This window comes from Anolis sagrei, chromosome 4 (genome assembly GCF_037176765.1).
Source record: "Anolis sagrei isolate rAnoSag1 chromosome 4, rAnoSag1.mat, whole genome shotgun sequence".
Lineage (NCBI taxonomy): Eukaryota > Metazoa > Chordata > Lepidosauria > Squamata > Dactyloidae > Anolis > Anolis sagrei.
In genome coordinates, this window is record NC_090024.1 from 12343491 (window position 1) to 12363157 (window position 19667).

The window sequence follows — 19667 nt, forward strand, 5'->3', positions numbered from 1 at the left end:
GGTAGGCTGTTAGGAATTGTGGGAGTTGAAATACAAAACATCTGGAGGGCTGAAGTTTGCCAATGCCTGTTCTGGACACTGTCCTTCATGTCATCTAAGAGACGGACACTATACTAAGTTATAAATTCTTTTTGGAAAAATATGGACCATCAAAAGCAGAAATGTTGTATAGAACCTAGTAGAAATGGAGATGATGGAATTTATATCTTCAGTTGAATGGCACAAGTCTAGTGAGGACAAGACGTTGCTGCTGAAACCAATGCTTGCAATCACATAATTGTTTTCCTTCCATGTATTTTTCCAACCTAGGGTGAAATAGGACCTCCAGGAAAACCTGGCTCAGCAGTAAGTGATATCAACATTGGAAAAGTTTATCAAATTCACTGTTTGGGTGTTTGAATGTAGTTTGATTGCAGTCCCTCAGATATGGCCTTGCTCCTCTGATCTGTCTGGCTAGGGCTGATAGGGAGATGCCAATGGAACCTTCAAGAATGCTAAAATGTATTATCCTATTACCACTATTGAACAAAAGGTTTAGCTGACATAAAAATTAACTTCTGTATGTGGAATGGAAGAATATGATGTTGTTTGTTGCCTTAATCCTCAGGAAGAGAGGGCAGACTAGAAATAAATTATTATTATTATTATTATTATTATTATTAGCCAAATTGTTTTATAGTATTCCTGGATTTAGAATATGACTATACCCTAGATTGGTTCATACTAACCACTGTGTACTTAATCTTCAACTATTTTTGTTCATGTCAGGAGCAAGTTGACAAACTGCAAGTTGCTTCTGGTGTGAGAGAATTGGTTGTCTGCAAGTACATTGCCCAGGGGACACTTGGATGTTTGATGTTTTACCATCCATGGGGGAGGTTTCTCTCATGTCTCCACATGGGGAGCTGGAGCTGACAGAGGGAGCTCTACCCACTCTCCCCAGATTTGAACCACTGACCTCTCGGTCAGCAGTCCTGCTGGCACAAAGTTTCAACCCATTGCACCACCAGAGTCTTCAGTTATGATCAGCAGGCATTTTCTGTGGCTTCATATCTAGTTCAACTTAAGAACTGACATAAAAGAAAAAAGGGAGAGAGTTATTTTATTCATTTTGCCTTTTGAAAATATTTCTCTTCTGTCTTTCAGGTGCAGACTGAAGGTTTGAAAGGAGAGCAGGTAATGTTTTTGTAAGCACTTTTGTACTGACAACAATGTTTTAATGCAATCTAACTCTCAAAGTCAGTGGTAAAACGCCTCCCCAAAAGTCTACAGAAACAACAATGCAAGCTGAGTGGTTTGGAAGCTCTCTACCATGAATAAACTTTATTTTAAATCTAAGAGGAGTCTGGCAAGTTGTTTATCTTGCCTATAATAGCTTTTATTCAAGGGTTACATTCATCTGACCCACGCACTCCTTGCTAGTTCACAAGAAGTCCCAAATAAAATTGCGTTGTCTGTTTTCATTATCTAAGGACACCCAGGAGTGGGGAAGGGAAGGCACAACTCTGCAGTACTCTTGCTATATCTATCTATTCTTGGTTTTACTCATGCTGTATGTTTTAGATTTACACCCTTGTTTTTTGCCTGTAACTGTAGAAGTTATTGAACAAATGAGTATTTCTGGATAATACTACATTAGGTGCAGTGGTATTCATACTTTTAGGAGAACAATCTGTTAGAAACAGTATATTGTCTGATTAAATATATAAAGTAATAGAAGAGAATATAGGAGCAAGGCCCCAATGAGTTACACTGTTTTGGTTTAAAACACTGGAAATGACGTTGTGTAGATCTAAATACTATTTTGACCAATGGGGCACCACTGTGGTGGGCAGAATTGACCTATGAGGGAATTTGGGGAAAATGATAATCTACCCACTGTGCAATGTCTATTCCTGGTTTAAGAGTGTGATGAAGTCAACATTTTATTTCTCCACATTTAACTTTAAAAAATTACACTACATTACAGGGAGCTCCAGGTCCTCGAGGGCCAATAGGACACCCTGGAACACCAGGCAGCCCAGTAAGTAATTTGCTTTTTCCATACCTTTATGGTTCATTAATTTACTTTGGAATCTTAAATGAGTCATGCATTGACTGAGAGGACTAGATAAGGGGTAGCTAGATTGGTTACTGGTACACTTAGTGTGATCATATCACACCTATCTAAGAATCACTCCACTAGTTGCTAATTAATTGGTTTATTACCTTTAAATTTCTACATAGTTTAGGGTCATGTAACCTATAAGTTTGGGTCCTCTCTTACAGTCCATCAGATATACTCAGATCCTCTGAGGGACATCTAGTTCAAGAATTTAGGACTGGGTTGACAATGGCCACCCAGAAGACTTTTGGCAGCTAGTTCTAGATTGTGGAATGATTTATTGGAAGATTCAATAGATTTGATAACTAAATTTGTTGTCCATTTTTTAAAAGAACAGTCTCTATATGCATTGATTGTATATGTTATTTAAAACTGATGTGTTACTTATGTGCTTTTAAGTGATTGTCTATGTTGTAATTTAATATATTATCATTTCTGTCTAGCTTGTTGAGTTATGAATGTGGTGTCTTCTTTTAAAAAGTAATCCTTAAATGTTGCCTCATTTACAGGGACCTCCAGGACCAGAAGGCAAGCCCGGACTTCCTGGATTACAAGGTCAAAGGGTGGGCAGCATTTCTATTTTTGCATGTCTCTACAGAACAGGTATCTTGATTCCTAGGCACTGGGTTTCACAACTGATATCAAAAATGATATTTGAAACAATTAAAAGAAAATTGATTTCTTGATTTCTTCACATAGAAAGATAACAAAAAAGTTTACTATTCTGGATTTATACATAACATATTTCTGAGTAGACAGTTCTTCTTGCAGAACATCTTCTGAACTACAAAGAATAAGTTTATGCAGAAGGAAGAAAAGTAGTAAAGTTATTGGTTTTTGCTTCTGAGAATGAAATGTATAAAGATTTACAATACGAATGGGTGTGTGGGAAAGGATAAGGACTTGACAACATGTCTTTGGGGTGGGGGAGCCTTTCTGGACCAATGAATAATCCTTTAATTGTATAGCCAACTTTTTGCTGGTGGCTGAGAGACGAGGAGGTCTTCAGTTCATTTTGCATTGATTTCTTGACTTGAGTATGTCATACATCACAAGATTTTAATAAAGCCATGTTAGATATTGCTTCTTCTCAAAGAACCATTTATAATATGATGAAAGGTTGTCTATACTCTGATGAGCAGTCCTCTCAGTTATTAAATACTAGTGGATCTCATAATTTCTTTATACCAAAACTGAGTGTGGTTCTTTGTGGGTATCAACTGGACATATTAATCCATTTGGTGACACTAGGTGTCAGTGGTTAAGGATTGCCCTCAAAGCTCAGGAGCTCAAATAAAATACCTAGGAGCAGAACAAGTGTATAAGAAAAAAATTCTGTCTGAATAAGAGGAGGTGTGTGTGTGTGTGTGTGTGTGTGTGTGTGTATATATATATATATATATATATATATATATGTTTTAGGCTATAATGGCCATTTCTGGTATTGCTAATGTTTACCACTATCTTTGGAATGACCCAAATGTTCTTATATAGCCTAATGTCAAGTATACAAACTCAAATGCCCTGCACATTTGAGGCATTTTCTCTTTCTCTTTCTCACAGACATATACATGGAGCTAGTTGTTGTACATGTAATCAAAGGTAGCCAGAAGTCGGGATGGAAAAATTCAGAACTAAGTAATATTGCACTAATGTGAATATTTGAAGTTTGGTAGTTGTTCTGCTTGAAATTCACAGAAATTTTAAATATATTCCAAAATAAAGTATGATTTAATTTTGCCATTTGATATAAGTTACATAATTTTATTATGCCTTTGTATATAATGAAATTTGAACATCCATGGTCTTTGGTATGCAATGGCGGTGGGGAGGGGGAGGTTCTCAGACAGTGGATACAATGAGTCCACTGTAAACTGAGTGATAGGTTTATTTTTTCCTTGATTCTTCACTATAGCAATATCAAAGAATGCCAGGTAAAATTGCTTGCAATGATAGCAACATGTTCCTCTTCAAAGGGCATATCATTGTTTCCCAAACTGATGTTACTCATCTGGAACCTGATCTGTACAAAAATGCCTTAAGCAACATGAGCAAGCAGTACAGATGGTGACACTCCAAGGTTTGCCAAAAAAAGTTAACTTTTCAACAAATTAATCATGAAGACTGAAAATTAAATTCTGCAACCTTGAATTATGAATCTTACTGTGATGTATTCTCTCTGTTATCCTTCATTAGCTGTCTTGCTCTATTAGGTCCAAGAAGACTTGGGTTCCTATCATGCCCTTCAGCATCTCACAGCTGAAAACAAGGACACATATAGACAAACAAAAAAATGAAGTGTTCTCAAAATGGCAAATATATATTAAGTGGAAAGAACAGAGAGGCTAGGGGAAGCTGCGGGAGTTTCCTTTAGCTTGACAACTGTGGATTCCCCACATCATCATGACAACTCATATCCAAAACCTTGGATGAGTTACACACACTCAGCCCCAGAAAGCCCCATGATGGCTTTGCCTTGGGGCAGTGGTTCTCAGCCTGGGGTCTCCAGATGTTTTTGGCCTTCAACTCGCAGAAATCCTAACAGCTGGTAAACTGGTTGGGATTTCTGGGAGTTGTAGGCCAAAAACATCTGGGGACCCCAGGTTGAGAACCACTGCCTTAGGGTCTCCATATGTCAAGAATGAGTTGAAGGCACACAACCACAGGAAAGGAAAGGCATGTTCCTTTCCCTGCTTTCCTCTTCTCCCTACTGAATTAACCAAGTCCAAACTACTTTTGGGCTTTAAAATAACTTGCTGTAATTGAAGCTAATAACAAAGGGGGAAATGTTAGGGGCATATTTTTAAAATATCTGAAATAGTGGGATAACAGAGAATCGGACATGTGCATATCTTCATTAATAATATTTCCCACCTTGATCACAATCTGTTGTTGCTTAGCCACACATTTGCTAGTCTTCATCTATGAAATGTTACTTACGTAGTATGTTGTTGCTTAGAAAAGAAAAAAATGGCTGTCGAAGGCTTTCATGGCCGGAATTACTGGGTTGTCGTAAGTTTTTTTTGGTCTATATGGCCATGTTCTAGAGGCATTCTCTCCTGACGTTTTGCCTGCATCTATGGCAAACATCCTCAGAGGTAGTGAGGGTACCTCACTACCTCTGAGGATGTTTGTCATAGATGCAGGTAAAATGTCAGGAGACAATGCATCTAGAATATGGCCATATAGCCTGAAAAACTTCCAACAACCCCAAAAAATGGCTATTACCTACAGAATGGTGGCAAATATTAAAAAGAAATACACTAGCTAGTGCCTGATATATTCTCAATGCAATAATGATTTCAAGGAATAATTCCTGTCAAAAATTGAGAGATTGCCAAGCTTTGGGCCAAACCCCATGATTTCTGCCCAACTAAAATGATGATATTCTGGTCTCTTCAAGTTACAGTTTTAGCTGTTGGGCCCATTTGGGGTGAAAGTCAGTAAAAGTAAAACTCAACCTTCTGGATGACACAGGATATGTGATTCCCCATTTCCCTTGACCAAAAGTAGGGTTATTCGGAAGTAAAGGATATGTCTAGAGTATTCGTGCTATACAAAAGCCACTTTTTGCCAGGATTACACAATTTGTACTTTGTTCAATGCCTCTGGGACCCTTTCACATCACAGAATTATAGCACCACATTTCCTCTTTAATTACCATGGCTACATCGAATAAGGTCATTGTTGGAAATTAGTGAATACTTGTTCTTTTGGGTTGTTGTAGATTTTTCAGGCTATATGGCTATGTTCTTGAAGCATTCTTTTCTGACATTTCACCTGCATCTATGGCAGGCATCCCCAGAGGTTGTAAGGTCTGTTGGAAACTAGGAAAATGGGATTTATATATCTGGGGAATAATGTCCAGGGTGGGAGAAAGAACTCTTGTTGGTTGCAGCTAGGTGTGAATGTTTCAGTTGGTCACCTTGATTAGCATTTGATGGCCTGACTGTTTTTAGGTGTGGGTTGTTACTGCCTAGGGGAATTCTTTGTTGAGAGGTGATTAGCTGTCCCTGATTATTTCTTGTCTGGGGTTCCCCTGTGTTTGTGTGTTGTTCTTTATTGACTGTTATAATTTTAGAGCTTTTTATTTATTATTTATTTATTTATTTATTTGCTGCATTTGTTGACCGCCGTTCTCAGCCCTAGGGCGACTCACGGCGGTGTACAACATATAAAAGACAATTTACAATAAAGCAATAACGAAAAAGCAAATATTGGTAGCCATATTTTGTTCATTTTCATGGTTTTTTCTTGTTGAAATTTACCCATTTACCCATTCTGTTTCCTATTTAGGGCAAGAAGGGTGAGATTGGTCTTCCAGGAGTTGATGGATTGCCAGGACCTGTCGTAAGTAATACTTGCTGTTTAGAAATACTCAGTATGCCCAAATGTGAACACTGGTGGAGTTTGGGGAAAGTAGACCTTGGCATTTGAGAGTTGTTGGGATGCTGGCTGGGATGCTGGCTGAGAGGCCAACTAATCACAGTGGAGGAGGACTTTTGGTGGGAGGATTCACTGTCTGTTTCCAAAAAGGAAGAGAAGGACAGGTGAAGAGATCTTCTGCCTTCTCTGCCAAAGGGGTTCCTAAGACCATCAGAAATATATGTTTACAAGGTCTTCAACCTTGTCTAACAAAGTGTGCTGGTGTTTCACCAAACTGCAGCTCATAATTCCAGAGCATTAAGCCATACCAGTTAAATGGGTGTCAAACTGCATTGATTCTGCAGTGTAGATGATCAGACTAGCAAGACCTGTTGAGCCCAGTAGGTTTGAATTCTGAGTAATTACATTGGGCTTGCATAGCACATAATCACATTTATTGCAAATACACCTTTCTGTACTGGAACACCCAATGATTGAGACCCTTGAGTTTTATGTGAGGTTATGATTCAATGAAAGAAGGGCTCTTCAAGAGGGTGCAAGACAATTATTTGCTTCCTGTAAGAATTGTTCATCTAGATGAGAAAAGGCAGATGAAAGAGGAGCTCCATTAACCAGAATTTCCCAATGCATATAAATGCAGCCAGGGTGTGTGAGTTTTTGGAGTTTGTATTCTCACTCCTTGATTCAGGGTGCATTGTTGAAGAGCAACGCCAAAGAAAATAAAAACCTTTTCATCAGGAAGCAAAAATTCCCAGACTCGTAGCCTTCTTTCAAGTTTACAAATGTTATTCCAACAAACAGTTCCTTGCCCTTCTGCCGAAAACCTAGGATGCTCTCCAGAGATATTTGTATGCAGAAATCTGGCCATACTTAGCAGTCAGAGAGCCCCTGGATAATTCTGTTTTTTGTTTTGTTTTGTTTAGAAGAGAAAGTGATTTTGTTTACTAAAATAACACCAGCCTTCACCTCATCAGGCCGCCTCGCTTAATAACTTGGGACTTGGCTCATTTGTGTTGCGATAAAGCAAGCACTTAAAATGATTAAAAAGCCAAAACAGTCAGCTGTACCGAGCCTTTGTGCTGGAATGGCCAAGTGTTTTGCATTTTGCTGTAATTTTCTGAGTATTATATTACCATTTTAAGCAGTCAGGAGCTATTGTACTTGCCAAGGTTTCTCATTACCATAAACATCCATGCACCTGAGGAATGGATGCAGTTAACTCCATAAAAAGTCCCTGGTGAAGGAAAGGATTTTGTCAAAACTCTAGTTTCAAGGCAGATATATTCACCGGCACAGGTTTATGATAGTATTCTTTGAGATTTACACATTGCTCTTCATGTTTATTTTGTTTATATTGATCATCCTTTCTTATGATCTAAATTCTCTGGTACCACATAACATTGAGAAGTCAATTTTTCACAAAATGCATTGCTTTCCTGTTGTGCAGTGTATGTGTCATTGTTCATAGAATACTATGGATCTTGGCACCATGTTTTCTGACTTAACTATTTGTAAGACTTTACTACATCTTTAAAAATTCCTACATGCATGTGGGTACTAATTCCACGTGAGAAATAATTAGTACAGAGTGTTGAAATTAAAAGGATGTGGAATTTTAAACTTTTCTTATGTTGTGCACAGGTTTGTGAGTCAGTTTACAACACTCAAGGAATGGATGAAACTGACTTTCTCCAAAGACTTATGTAAATGAATGTTTCCAAACTGAAGTGATCAGAGCGCTTTGCTGCACAAAAGTAAACCCTACTTCAGTCGATGGTGTTTCATTTCAATTACATAGGGATAGGATTACTGCCTTAGTTGAATTAAAATCTACCTTTTTATATTCTTGTTAGAAATCTGATAGGACTATACAGCAGAGTATCTTGTGCATAATTACTTGTTTCAATGAGCTTATTGAGAAAGCAGCATCACATTATAGCTGCTTATACATGAGCCAACAATGTGATGTGGTGGCAAAAAAAGACAATGGGATTTTGGCCTGCATCAATACGAGCATAGTGTCCCATGCTCTATTCCGCTTTGGTTAGACCACACCTGGAATATTGTGTCCAATTCTGGGCACCACAATTGAAGAGAGATATTGACAAGCTGGAATGTGTCCAGAGGAGGGCGACTCAAATGATCAAGGGTCTGGAGAACAAGCCCTATGAGGAGCGGCTTAAGCAACTGGGCATGTTTAGCCTGAAGAAGAGAAGGCTGAGAGGAGATATGATAGCCATGTATAAATATGTGAGAGGAAGCCACAGGGAGGAGGGAGCAAGCTTGTTTTCTGCTTCCCTGGAGACTAGGACGCGGAACAATGGCTTCAAACTACAAGAGAGGAGATTCCATCTGAACATGAGGAAGAACCTCCTGACTGTGAGAGCCATTCAGCAGTGGAACTCTCTGCCCCGGAGTGTGGTGGAGGCTCCTTCTTTGGAAGCTTTTAAACAAAGGCTGGATGGCCATCTGTCAGGGGTGATTTGAATGCAATATTCCTGCTTCTTGGCAGAATGGGGTTGGACTGGATGGCCCATGAGGTCTCTTCCAATTCTTTGATTCTATGATTCTATGGGATCAAGGGTCTTTCTAAATCATTGACATTTAGCAGTAGATAATTTCTGAGTGATGTGGACCAGGGTCATGCAGGACCTTCTGTGCAGATGATCCATCTATTGCTCGATATATCATCCATCTAATCTGCTCAATCTATCATCCTTCCATCTAATCCTTTCTTTCTTTATCCTGGAACAGAAGTATTGTGCAAGGAAATGACATCTGTATTACATTTACCATTGCTTTTTTTCCTAATGTGTAATGTTAGGAAGAAATATTTCTGTTCCAAGAGTATCACACATTTTCAGGATTCAAAGTGAAAATACCCCCTCACCCCCATTTTTTTTAATGGAAAAACCTTTCTACATTCTGTTTTCATTATTCTTATTTCTGGTTATTTTGCCCCCTCTATTGACAAGATATTGTAAAGCAACTTTCTGTTTATTTATCATTTATAACATTGTACATTAACTGTAGGACCTGTATAACAGTTGGAGACTACTGTAATACGGAGGGTAGGGGAGAGCTTCTCAAGCCTGGGGTGAAGAAATAAATAAGTAGATTATTGTTTTTAACAATATGGTTATGTGTATTTGTTTGCAGGGTCCCCCAGGATCTCCTGGAGTTGCTGGTTCTCCTGGCCTTGCTGGTGCCTCAGTAAGAAAATTGTTTTCATAAACTGTTATCTTCCATTACCAAATTCTGGTCCTTCAAATATTTTGGACTTCAACTCATCCAAAAGTCTTAGTGCAGTGCTTCTCCACTTGTGGGTCCCCAGATGTTTTGGCCTTCAACTCCCAGAAACCCTAACAGCTGGTAAACTGGATGGGATTTCTGGGAGTTGTAAGCCAAATCACCTGGGGACCAAAGGTTGAGAATCACTGCCTCAGTGGCTTTGGCCAATGCTGGGGAATTATGGGAACTGAAGTACAAAACACCTGGAAGACCAGACTTTAGGAAATTGTAAAGTTTCCCCTCAAATCTCTAAGGATGACAGTTCTGGAGTGCTGTTGTGAGCTCTAGAACAGTGGTTCTCAACCTGTGGGTTCCCAGATGTTTTGGCCTTCAGCTCCCAGAAATCCTAACAGCTGGTAAACTGGTTGGGATTTCTGGGTGTTTTAGGCCAAAACACCTGGGGATCTACAGGTTGAGAACCACTGCTCCAGAAGATAAAGGAGGCAGATCTGACTGATGTAGATACAATCCTCCAACCAGTGTAGCCTGGGATCATACTGACTTGAAGATTCTGGGTAAACAGTCCAAAAGATATTTCTTTTCAGGTTCCATTTTTAAGCCATACATTACATCTGCCTTTGAACAAAGGGTTGGGGGGAAATAATATGACAATGTAAAAGCCACAATCAGACGTTTTCTTTGTTTTTTAGGGGCTGCCTGGAGAAATGGGGAAAAATGGACAGCAGGGACCACCTGTAAGTGTTTGAAAGCTTTTTTAAAAAAATCCTCATTTTTGTTGAAGTATAAATGGGTAGATAAGAATGCTAAAGTATTCAAGCCCACATGTTTGATTCGGGAGGTTAGGTGCATGTGTAAACAGAACTGAAGCCTCCAAGCATGATGGAGTCTCCTTCTTTGGAGGTTTAAAGCAGAATATGGTTGGCCGTCTCTTTGGAGTGCTTTGATTATGTATTCCTACATAATGGACTGAGGTTGGATTTGATGACTCATATGTATTCTTGTTGAATTAGTCAATTGTGAAAATGAAACAAAATAACACACTGACGACCGCCACTGACCTTTAGGTAGGATCTCTTTCATATTAGTCATAACACTTCAGTATCACTGGCATAGCTCCATTCTGTGGAATCCTTGGATTTGCAGCTTCATTAGGAATTTTGAATTGTCTCCTACAGAGCTGTAGTACTTCATGAAATTGGAAATCCAAGGATTCCATAGCATGCAGTCATACTACCAAAGTGGTATTAAAACCTTTTCATGTGAAAGAGACACAGGTTTTTTACATAAGTAAAAAATTGAATAAGTCTTTGCATCTTTTCTTTGGCATTCCTGACATCTAGTGGTTACTTGCAAGACTGCTGTAATGGAATAAAAAACTGAATCTACTATGATCTTAAGTATGTTTCATGAGAGCAAATCCCACTTCGGTTCAGTCTGGACCATGTACGATCAAGGCTGCATGGGAAGAAGGAAGTCCAGTTTGCTGGTACTTCCATCATTGGGTCAGGGGAGGGTACTAATCTGAAGTATTCCAGGCATCATCATCATTTCATCATCTATATTTTGACAAAGAAATGGGATACAAAGAGAGTTACAAAATCAAAATATCTACACAAGAAATGCAACAAAAAGTGATTGGACAATTATTCCCTTATGGAAGCAGTTGGATATTTTGTCTGCCATGGATTGTTCACATTTACTTCATGGTTGCAGAAGTGGAGTTCGGCATGTGATTTCATTTCAAAATGGTTGTCCAATGCATATTGTACAGATTAGTGTATGAATAATGCACAAGGAATATAGTACATGAATGTGCATTGTACATATGCATCAAAGTGCGGTACACATTCAGGTGTATAGCATTGCCTCCTTGATGCAATATCATGGCCATGATTTGTTGTCCCATCTCTATTCCTGCCTTCTCTCACCTACTTCTTCCCAAGTATTTGAAATTCATGGTTGTACTTCATGCATCTTCCAAAGTGACTGATGTGACCTAGTTCACAAGGCCTGATGTCATTATATATTAGTCATCTTTCTGCAACAGATTAACTTCTCCTTTAGAAAGTGGAAGGCAAAGCACACTGCATTATTAAAACTGATATATGTGTCTTGTTTTACAACTCTTTTCTTTAGGGTTTACCTGGAAAACCTGGTCTGGAAGGCTTACCTGGACTTCCTGGTTCAAAAGTAAGTAGTGCAATTTGATAAAATAATTCTGATATTCAGCTAAATTAGGTTGATAGGGAAATCTGCATTGGCAAGGAAACCCAGACTCACCTCAAATTCATTTCCCTTCCAATGAAATCCACGGTCTTCCGGTGAGTGTTCTGATTTTTTTCCCATCATTAAATTGACTTTGCCCTACTTTGGCTTCAGGACAGACTGGATAATGGAATATGATCTGATTCAGAGCCTATCCCATTGTCCAGACTTCCTTGAAGATGGTGATGTCCAGCTGTAGCACCATCAACTTTCAACTGTTTTCAACTGTTGGCAAAGATGGCTTAGACTTCTAGGAATTGAAGTCCAAACATTTAGAGGACTAAATTGTAGGAATCATTGATCTAGGAGGTCTCTTATTGAGAGGTTTATCATAAGTGTCAGCCAACATGATGAAAATTAACAACAAATATTATGTACAGCCCAGAAAACTCACAAAAATGCACAAATATTATTAGTGGTGTGCATTTTTGGTTAGTCCTCATAAGTCAGACCAAATTTGCAAAATTCATAATTCTGGATTGATATCTGATACGTGGACATGGCCCAAGACAAAAAAAAATAAGAATCAAAACTTTCTCCATACTTTTTCATTTTAGTTTTGTAAATCTTGGAAGGCTCCCAAAGCCAGTTTCATATTTAGTGCAAGGCAAAACCAAAAAGGCTGCCTTAGTGCCTTGGTCTTCCCCTGTAAATTAATAGCCTCTTGCCATTAAAAGAGGCTGGAAAAGGAAGAAGAAAGACGAGTTTGTTGGGAAAAGCACAGAACTCTGGGAACTGTAGTTTGGGAAGTGAGGAGTCCAATACCAGAGAATTCAAAAGGCCCTGCCATAAACTACATTTCCAGAATGCAATGCTCAGGAAGATTCCATGAATAAGTGAAACATTCTGTACTTTGGTGGACTAAGAGTGGTACATGTGTTCTACTATTGTAGCAAATTTTACCACAATACCTGTAAAAATGAGGAAGAAAGGAGCCCTTAAATCTTCCCCAATTATAGTAATTATGAGCAATTACTATAACAAGATAGTAACAAAATCTTGTTAATCTTGTTATAGTAACAAAATTTTCAGTAATAATACATTAGAAACATTTTTGAAATGAAATGCCACCCCCCCCCCCAGTTTTGACTTTTTGAACCACTTTTTAATGGATCACATATGCATATTATCTAAAAATTAGTAGTTGAATTATATAAATTGTTTCTCTAACTTTTGTTTGCATTCTTTACAGGGAGAGCGAGGAGACAGAGGAGAAGATGGCTTTCCTGGGAAAATGGGACCCAAGGTAAAATAAAAGTGCATGGGGAAAGGAGGAGGGAGAGATTTCTGCTCTGTTATTAAATTTAATTACTGTGGTATTTCCGATTTCTCTGCACAAGTTAGGCAATGAGAAAATATTTAAAAATCCAACACATTCAAAATGTTATGCCAAAGTGGAATTTTACTGATGCATCACCAAAATAATAAATAAATGTGCCCTAGAGTCTGTTCCATTTAAAACTCAAACTATAATTTCTACTAGGGCTGGGCGGTTTCGTTTCGTTAATTCATAATTCGTTAAAAATTCGTTTTTTTTTGTTAACGAAGCGATAACGAACCATTCTGGAGCAGCTTAAAAACGAAACGAATTTTTCAATTCGTTTCGTAAATGCTTCGTATTTCGTTATGTATTCGTTTCGTTATTGGTTTGAGGTCGTTTCGTTATTATTTCCGCATGTCTGGGGCAAGTTTTATAGTTGTTCTTTGTTTAATTAGTAAAAAAAAATTATAATATCACACCAACAGTCAACAACAGAGGGAGAGAGAAGCTTCAGAAGTTCCCCCTGTCCCATTTGGAGGTTTTTTAGCGTATTGCGCGGTCGCGTCCGCCATTAGCGAATCGATTCGTTATTGTTTCATTATTGTTTTGTAATTTTTTACCATTTATGAAATTTCGTAAATATCGAACTTTTTTTAAAAAAAAATCAGAATTCTTTTAAATATCGAAACGCAAAAAACCCCAAAAAATGAATCGATTTTAGAAACAAATTTTTCCATTGTTACCCAGGCCTAATTTCTACATATCCTTAGAAAACATAACTCATTGGAAACAATGATAAGGTAGGGAAGAGATTAAAAGAAAGAAGACAGTATTATAGGTGGACAAACACAAGCATGGAAGCATGGCCCTAAAGCTTTGCGAACTGAGCAGGCCTGTTAATGATTGGATCTTTTGGAGTCATAAGATGGGAAATAACAATAACAAAAGTCATATATTTGGGGCTATTTATTACCTTTGTTATCGGAAGCCACCCTACATTTACTGAAAATGTGAAATGTAGGGTGTAGTTGCATGCATGTTCTCCATTGTACAAAACATCTTGGCTACTTTGTGAACAGAATGGCCAGAATCATGTTGCCATGACCTAATGGCACAAACAAAGCTGAAAAAACTTGCCTTTCTAGTGTTCATTTGAAATAGAAACTTAGGTAATCCTTGATTCAAATCTTCCAAATAGCAAGCCTGAAAATTATAGCATAATGACTGTGGTTCCATCCTATGGAATACTGGAATTAGCAGTTTAGGGATGTGTATTTTTTATATATTTTATATGTATTTTTAGAATCCTAGCCTAAAATACCCTAGAGACACCAGATCCTCTCTGATGTTGGAGGCTAAGCAGAGTCAGCCCTTGTTAGTTCTTGAATAAGAGACTGTCAAGAAATACCAGGTGCTGTAAGCTATATTTTAAAAGGAGTAACCAACAAAACTACATCTGAGTGGCCCTTGCTGAAGAAAATGCTTTGAAATTCAGAGGTTGCCATATGTCAATATGCAACTTGAAGTCACACATACATATTTAGCCAGAAAGACCCAGTGCCTCATCAAACCCTAGGATTTCATAAGATGCATCCATGAAAGGTAAATTAGCATCATGGTGCTATAATTGTGTGCAGTGGAAGGTGAAAAGATACAAAATCAAACTGAAATTCAGATGTAGCTGGCTCTATCTTGTTTACATTCATGTGTCTTGGATCATTACATGGCCAGAGAATGGAAGAAATTAAAACAAATGCCTAGTTTATGCTACATTGATATTAAAGCTTAAAAGCAAGAGTAAACAAATATGGCAGGTCACATCCTTTGGCTTTGCAGAGGACATGCTGCCTGTCTAAAATCACTCCTCCCAATGAAATAATAAAAGGAATGCCATCCTTGGACATGATTTTATGACCAGGAAAATTATGGACCAGGTAGTTAACTGGAGTCAAGAGAGAAATAAAGACCCCCAGCATTAAGAGCTATATGTCCTTGTCCCATCGGGCAAAACTTTTCTGGGCTTAAAAAACAGTACAGAACTTTAAGAGATAAATTGACTACTGAATGTCGTCTATAATAAAACTGTTACTTTCTTTTAAATATATTTTCAGGGTGAAACTGGAGAGCCTGGCCGACCAGGTCTTGTGGGTGAAAGGGTATGCATTGCTGATTTAGATTTATATCAAACCAGAACAGCCTCACCAAACCAAGCAGATGAGAGGCAATTTCACTAGGAAGTTTGTGGGATTCAAGATGGTGACCATTAGAAAGGGTGATCGAAGGGGACATTTCATGAAGCAAGGGACAGTACAAGTGTGCCCATCCCCGCCCCCAGACACCAATGTTTTTGTCAGTCTTCCCATGGAGAGAGTGACTTTCTGAAGGTGAACATTTTCAGTCCATGTGTGCTTTTCATAGCTTGTGGAAAATCAGGGTTCCAAATTAATAGGAGAGGTCCTCTCTCTTGAAAAGTTGCCCTGTATGTGGGATCACTATATAGTTACCATTCCTATCATATTTATTATAGCCCTTTCATGATTATTCTATTGCCAACAGAACAGTGAGTTTTAGTCTAGACTTTAAATGAGCTATCCAAGGAGTTGAACCCTATTCCTCCAATAAGTTAGTTTTGTACTGAAAACTACAGTGAACATGTATTGTCAAAGGCTTTCATGGCTGGAATCACTAGGTTTGTGTGGGTTTTTTTGAGCTTTATGGCCATGTTCTAGAGGCATTTTTTCCTCTGAGGATGCTTGCCATAGATGCAGGTGAAACGTCAGGAAAAAATGCCTCTAGAACATGGCCATATAGCCTGAAAAAACCCACAAGAACCTACAGTGAACATGTTCACCACCTCAATTATATCACATTCAGACTTACTGTTGTGTTAACCACAAGTAGAATGCCTGAACAAGGTGTGTCCGTTTGCTAATTATGTAAATATTAGAAAGAGGGTGATATTTGCACTGCATGTTGACACAGAGAAGGCACTAGTGTTTTCTTAACCCCGTTGTTCTCTGTCCTTGTTTTAGGGTGAAGCTGGCCTTCCAGGCCCATCTGGTTTGCCAGGACTGAGAGGAGAAAAGGGAGATCATGCAAGTATTTTGGAGTGTTGGTTTATTTAGGGCAGAGCTTGAAGGAAAGGGGCTTCTGCTTGAAGAATAGAAGATAATGAACAGGTTGTTTAGAGCTGATCCCTTTCCAACTAAAATTTGCTTGGAAGCATTAAAACTTGCTGTTTTCTCACTGTTCTGATTTTATACTTTTATGCAAGTGCTGTTGTAAAATGTTTCCACTTGAATGTTGATTCACTGCGTCATATTGGTACACATGAATGCTGCCCACTATGGTTGAATAAGCACCTGATTTTGTTCTGTGCTTTACAGGGTGAAAAAGGGAGAGCCGGGCTTCCTGGCTTCAAAGGAGAAAGAGGTGATAAGGTGAGTCCTGTCAACATTTGTAACAACATATATCTAGGGGTAGCCATGTTGGACATACAGCAAAATACAGCTTCCAAATTGCAGCTAAACCTTTACTGGGCCAGGCAAAAATGCATGAAATGTATTATTCAAGTTTTCAAAGCTGTACCTTGGAAAGTCTGACTTGGCCACGGTAGTCCACGCTCTGGTTACATCCCGTTTATTTTATTTATTTATTTATTTATTTATTTATTATTTAAACTTATATGCCGCCACTCCCCTGGGGCTCGGAGCGGCTTACAAGAATGGCTAAAATCTAACAAAATTTAAAAGCAATTTAAAACAATTTAAAAACAACAGTATCAAACATTAAAAGCCTGTCGGAACAGGTATGTCTTACATGCCCTGCGGAAAGCTGGTAAGTCCCGCAGTAGTTTAGACTACTGCAACGCTCTCTACGTGGGGTTGCCTTTGAAGACAGCTCGGAAGCTCCAACTAGTCCAACGCTCGGCAGCCATGATTTTAACAGGAGCGGAGCGCAGGGAGCATACAACCCCCCTGTTGCGCCAACTCCACTGGCTACCGATCTGCTACCGGGCTGAATTCAAAGTGCTGGCATTGGCCTTTAAAGCCCTAAATGGTTCCGGCCCAAGCTACCTATCCGACCGCATCTCTGCCTATGAACCCACCAGGACTTTGAGATCTTCCAAGGAGACCCTGCTCTCGATCCCGCCTGCTTCTCAAGCTCGGCTGGTGGGAACGAGAGATAGGGCCTTCTCGGTGGTGGCTCCTCGGCTGTGGAACGCCCTTCCTACGGACATTTGACTAGCACCATCTCTAATGGTATTCTGCAAAAAAGTGAAGACCTGGCTGTTTGAGCAGGCGTTCCAATAATTAGTGCAATGATTGGTTAATGAACACTGGAATGGAACAATGGATGACGAATCTGGAACATGTTTTTGATGACGAGACGACAGTGAATGGGTATTGTAGTAACTGTTTATTAATTGTGTAATGTGTTAGGTTGTTAACTGTTTCTATACTGTAGCACTGAATTTTTGCTGTTCATATTTGTTGTGAACCGCTGTGAGTCGCTTTCGGGCTGAGAACAGTGGTATATAAGTAAGGTAAATAATAAATAAATAAATAATGGTTTCACCATCAAACAAAAATGTTAACAATTATACAGGAGAAGAAAAACAATGATAATGTAGGAATCACCAGTCTACATGTTGTTGTTGGAAGTTAAGATGATCTGAAAAATATCAATACAGGTGAGAGAAAATGAGTCATGAAATCCAGGCAAGAAAATTTCAACAGCATTAGCAACATAAGAAAAGTATCATACTTATACTTGAGTATAAGCCAATACAAATATAAGCCAAGGCACCTAATTTTACCACAAAAAACTAGGAACATTTATTGACTCGAGTATAAGCCGAAGGTTGGAAATGTTTAATCTTAGCTTGTTTTTATTTTACTTGTGTGCAATCCTACAAACCTGTGATATCAGGTGAAAGGTAGATTGATTGATCAGTCATTTGATCAATCAACCAGTGCTTGGATTGCATAAGATGTGCTGTACTCTCATTTTTTTTACCTCTTCATATAACATTTTATAGGGTGACGTTGGCGCCCCTGGCCCCCCAGGCTTACCAGGAACGGTGAGTATCACATTTTTCAGAATTATATAGTGATAAGTGAGCCGTGCCTGTAAATTGGTACAATTTGATGATTGTATTGGTATTGATTATTCATTTTGTGATATGGGGAAATCATGGATTTGCATGACCCCCTGGAAAGAAAAACACCTCTTCTCTATGACAAACATAGTAAGGAAATTAGCTCTGTCAAAATTATCTTTTTATCACAATATTTGATTCAATATTTTCCTACACTGTATTTATTTGTTGCTGTGCTGTGAATAGATTATATATAGATCTTTTTGTCTATGACATTCATCTATCATTCATTTATCTAATAACATAATAAAGTAAAGGTAAAGAAAGGCAAAGCTAATAAACACAATCAATTTGGCAGATAGCAAACATAGTGAGTTAATATCTGCTTATTCACTCCACTATCTAAGATTCATCTCTTCTTTTTATTTGTTCCTGTTCTAGACCTCCCTGATGACCCCTCATCCTAGAGTCCCTGTGAGTAACCATTTTTTACATTTGACTTCCTTGTTGTCAGTCTGGTAAATTAAACCCAGGTTAGATATTAAGCAACCATCCAGATATTGGCTTCAACTCCCAACATTCCTCACCATTCCCTACATTGGCTAGGGATAATGGAATTTGGATATGAAAATTTCTGTAAGACCATGTGATTGTTTTCCTTGGATTGAAAACATGCTCATAGGGCAAAGTTGTAGTTGCCATTAAACATGTGACTATACACCCATTTAACAAAGCTGTCAATGCATGGGTCTCTTGGAGGTCTCTCACTTTAAAGGTTGCCTCAAATCAAAACCAAAAGGCAGTAAATAATCGCAACAGCAAGCTGGATAGAGGCAGTGCCTCCTTTCCATATAACTGACCCTGAACAATGAAATGAGCAAAAATCCCCCAAAATATATCTCCATTTATTATCTTAGGTCCCTTCTACACTGCCCTATATCCCAGGATCTGACACCAGATTATATGGTTTGAACTAGATTAAATGAGTCTCCATTGCCAGATAATCTCAGATAATCAGATAATCTGGGAATAGATCAATGGGGAAACTTTTGAGGCTCCCCTTTCTGTCATTTTTAGGGAATCAGACTTAAGAAACCACTTTTTATGGGTTCCTTTTCTCTCATATCCTTCAACTACATCTGGGCTAAGGCATAAGACTTAAGAAACCACTTTTTATGAGGTCCTAGTACTATTTATGAGGTCTAGTACTATTCTTCAACTAGATTTGGGTTAAGGCACCTGATTTAGGAAACCACTTTTTTCTTGGGTCCTTTCCTCTAATATCCTTCAGGTAGACT

The 19667-nt window shown here is 38.5% G+C and overlaps 1 protein-coding gene across 2 annotated transcripts in view; it reads left to right on the top strand.

The window, feature by feature from the left end:
- The window catches only part of COL22A1 (collagen type XXII alpha 1 chain), a 199967-nt gene that overhangs the window by 113333 nt on the left and 66967 nt on the right, over nucleotides 1-19667 (top strand). For both annotated transcript variants that reach the window (XM_067467272.1, XM_060775911.2), the window contains exons 20-33: nucleotides 310-345; nucleotides 1147-1176; nucleotides 1970-2023; nucleotides 2614-2667; nucleotides 6401-6454; nucleotides 9650-9703; nucleotides 10432-10476; nucleotides 11879-11932; nucleotides 13200-13253; nucleotides 15380-15424; nucleotides 16301-16363; nucleotides 16655-16708; nucleotides 18310-18351; nucleotides 18811-18843. In XM_067467272.1, coding sequence (XP_067323373.1) covers nucleotides 310-345; nucleotides 1147-1176; nucleotides 1970-2023; nucleotides 2614-2667; nucleotides 6401-6454; nucleotides 9650-9703; nucleotides 10432-10476; nucleotides 11879-11932; nucleotides 13200-13253; nucleotides 15380-15424; nucleotides 16301-16363; nucleotides 16655-16708; nucleotides 18310-18351; nucleotides 18811-18843 — 672 coding nt within the window. The remainder of the gene's footprint in view (nucleotides 1-309; nucleotides 346-1146; nucleotides 1177-1969; nucleotides 2024-2613; nucleotides 2668-6400; nucleotides 6455-9649; nucleotides 9704-10431; nucleotides 10477-11878; nucleotides 11933-13199; nucleotides 13254-15379; nucleotides 15425-16300; nucleotides 16364-16654; nucleotides 16709-18309; nucleotides 18352-18810; nucleotides 18844-19667) is intronic.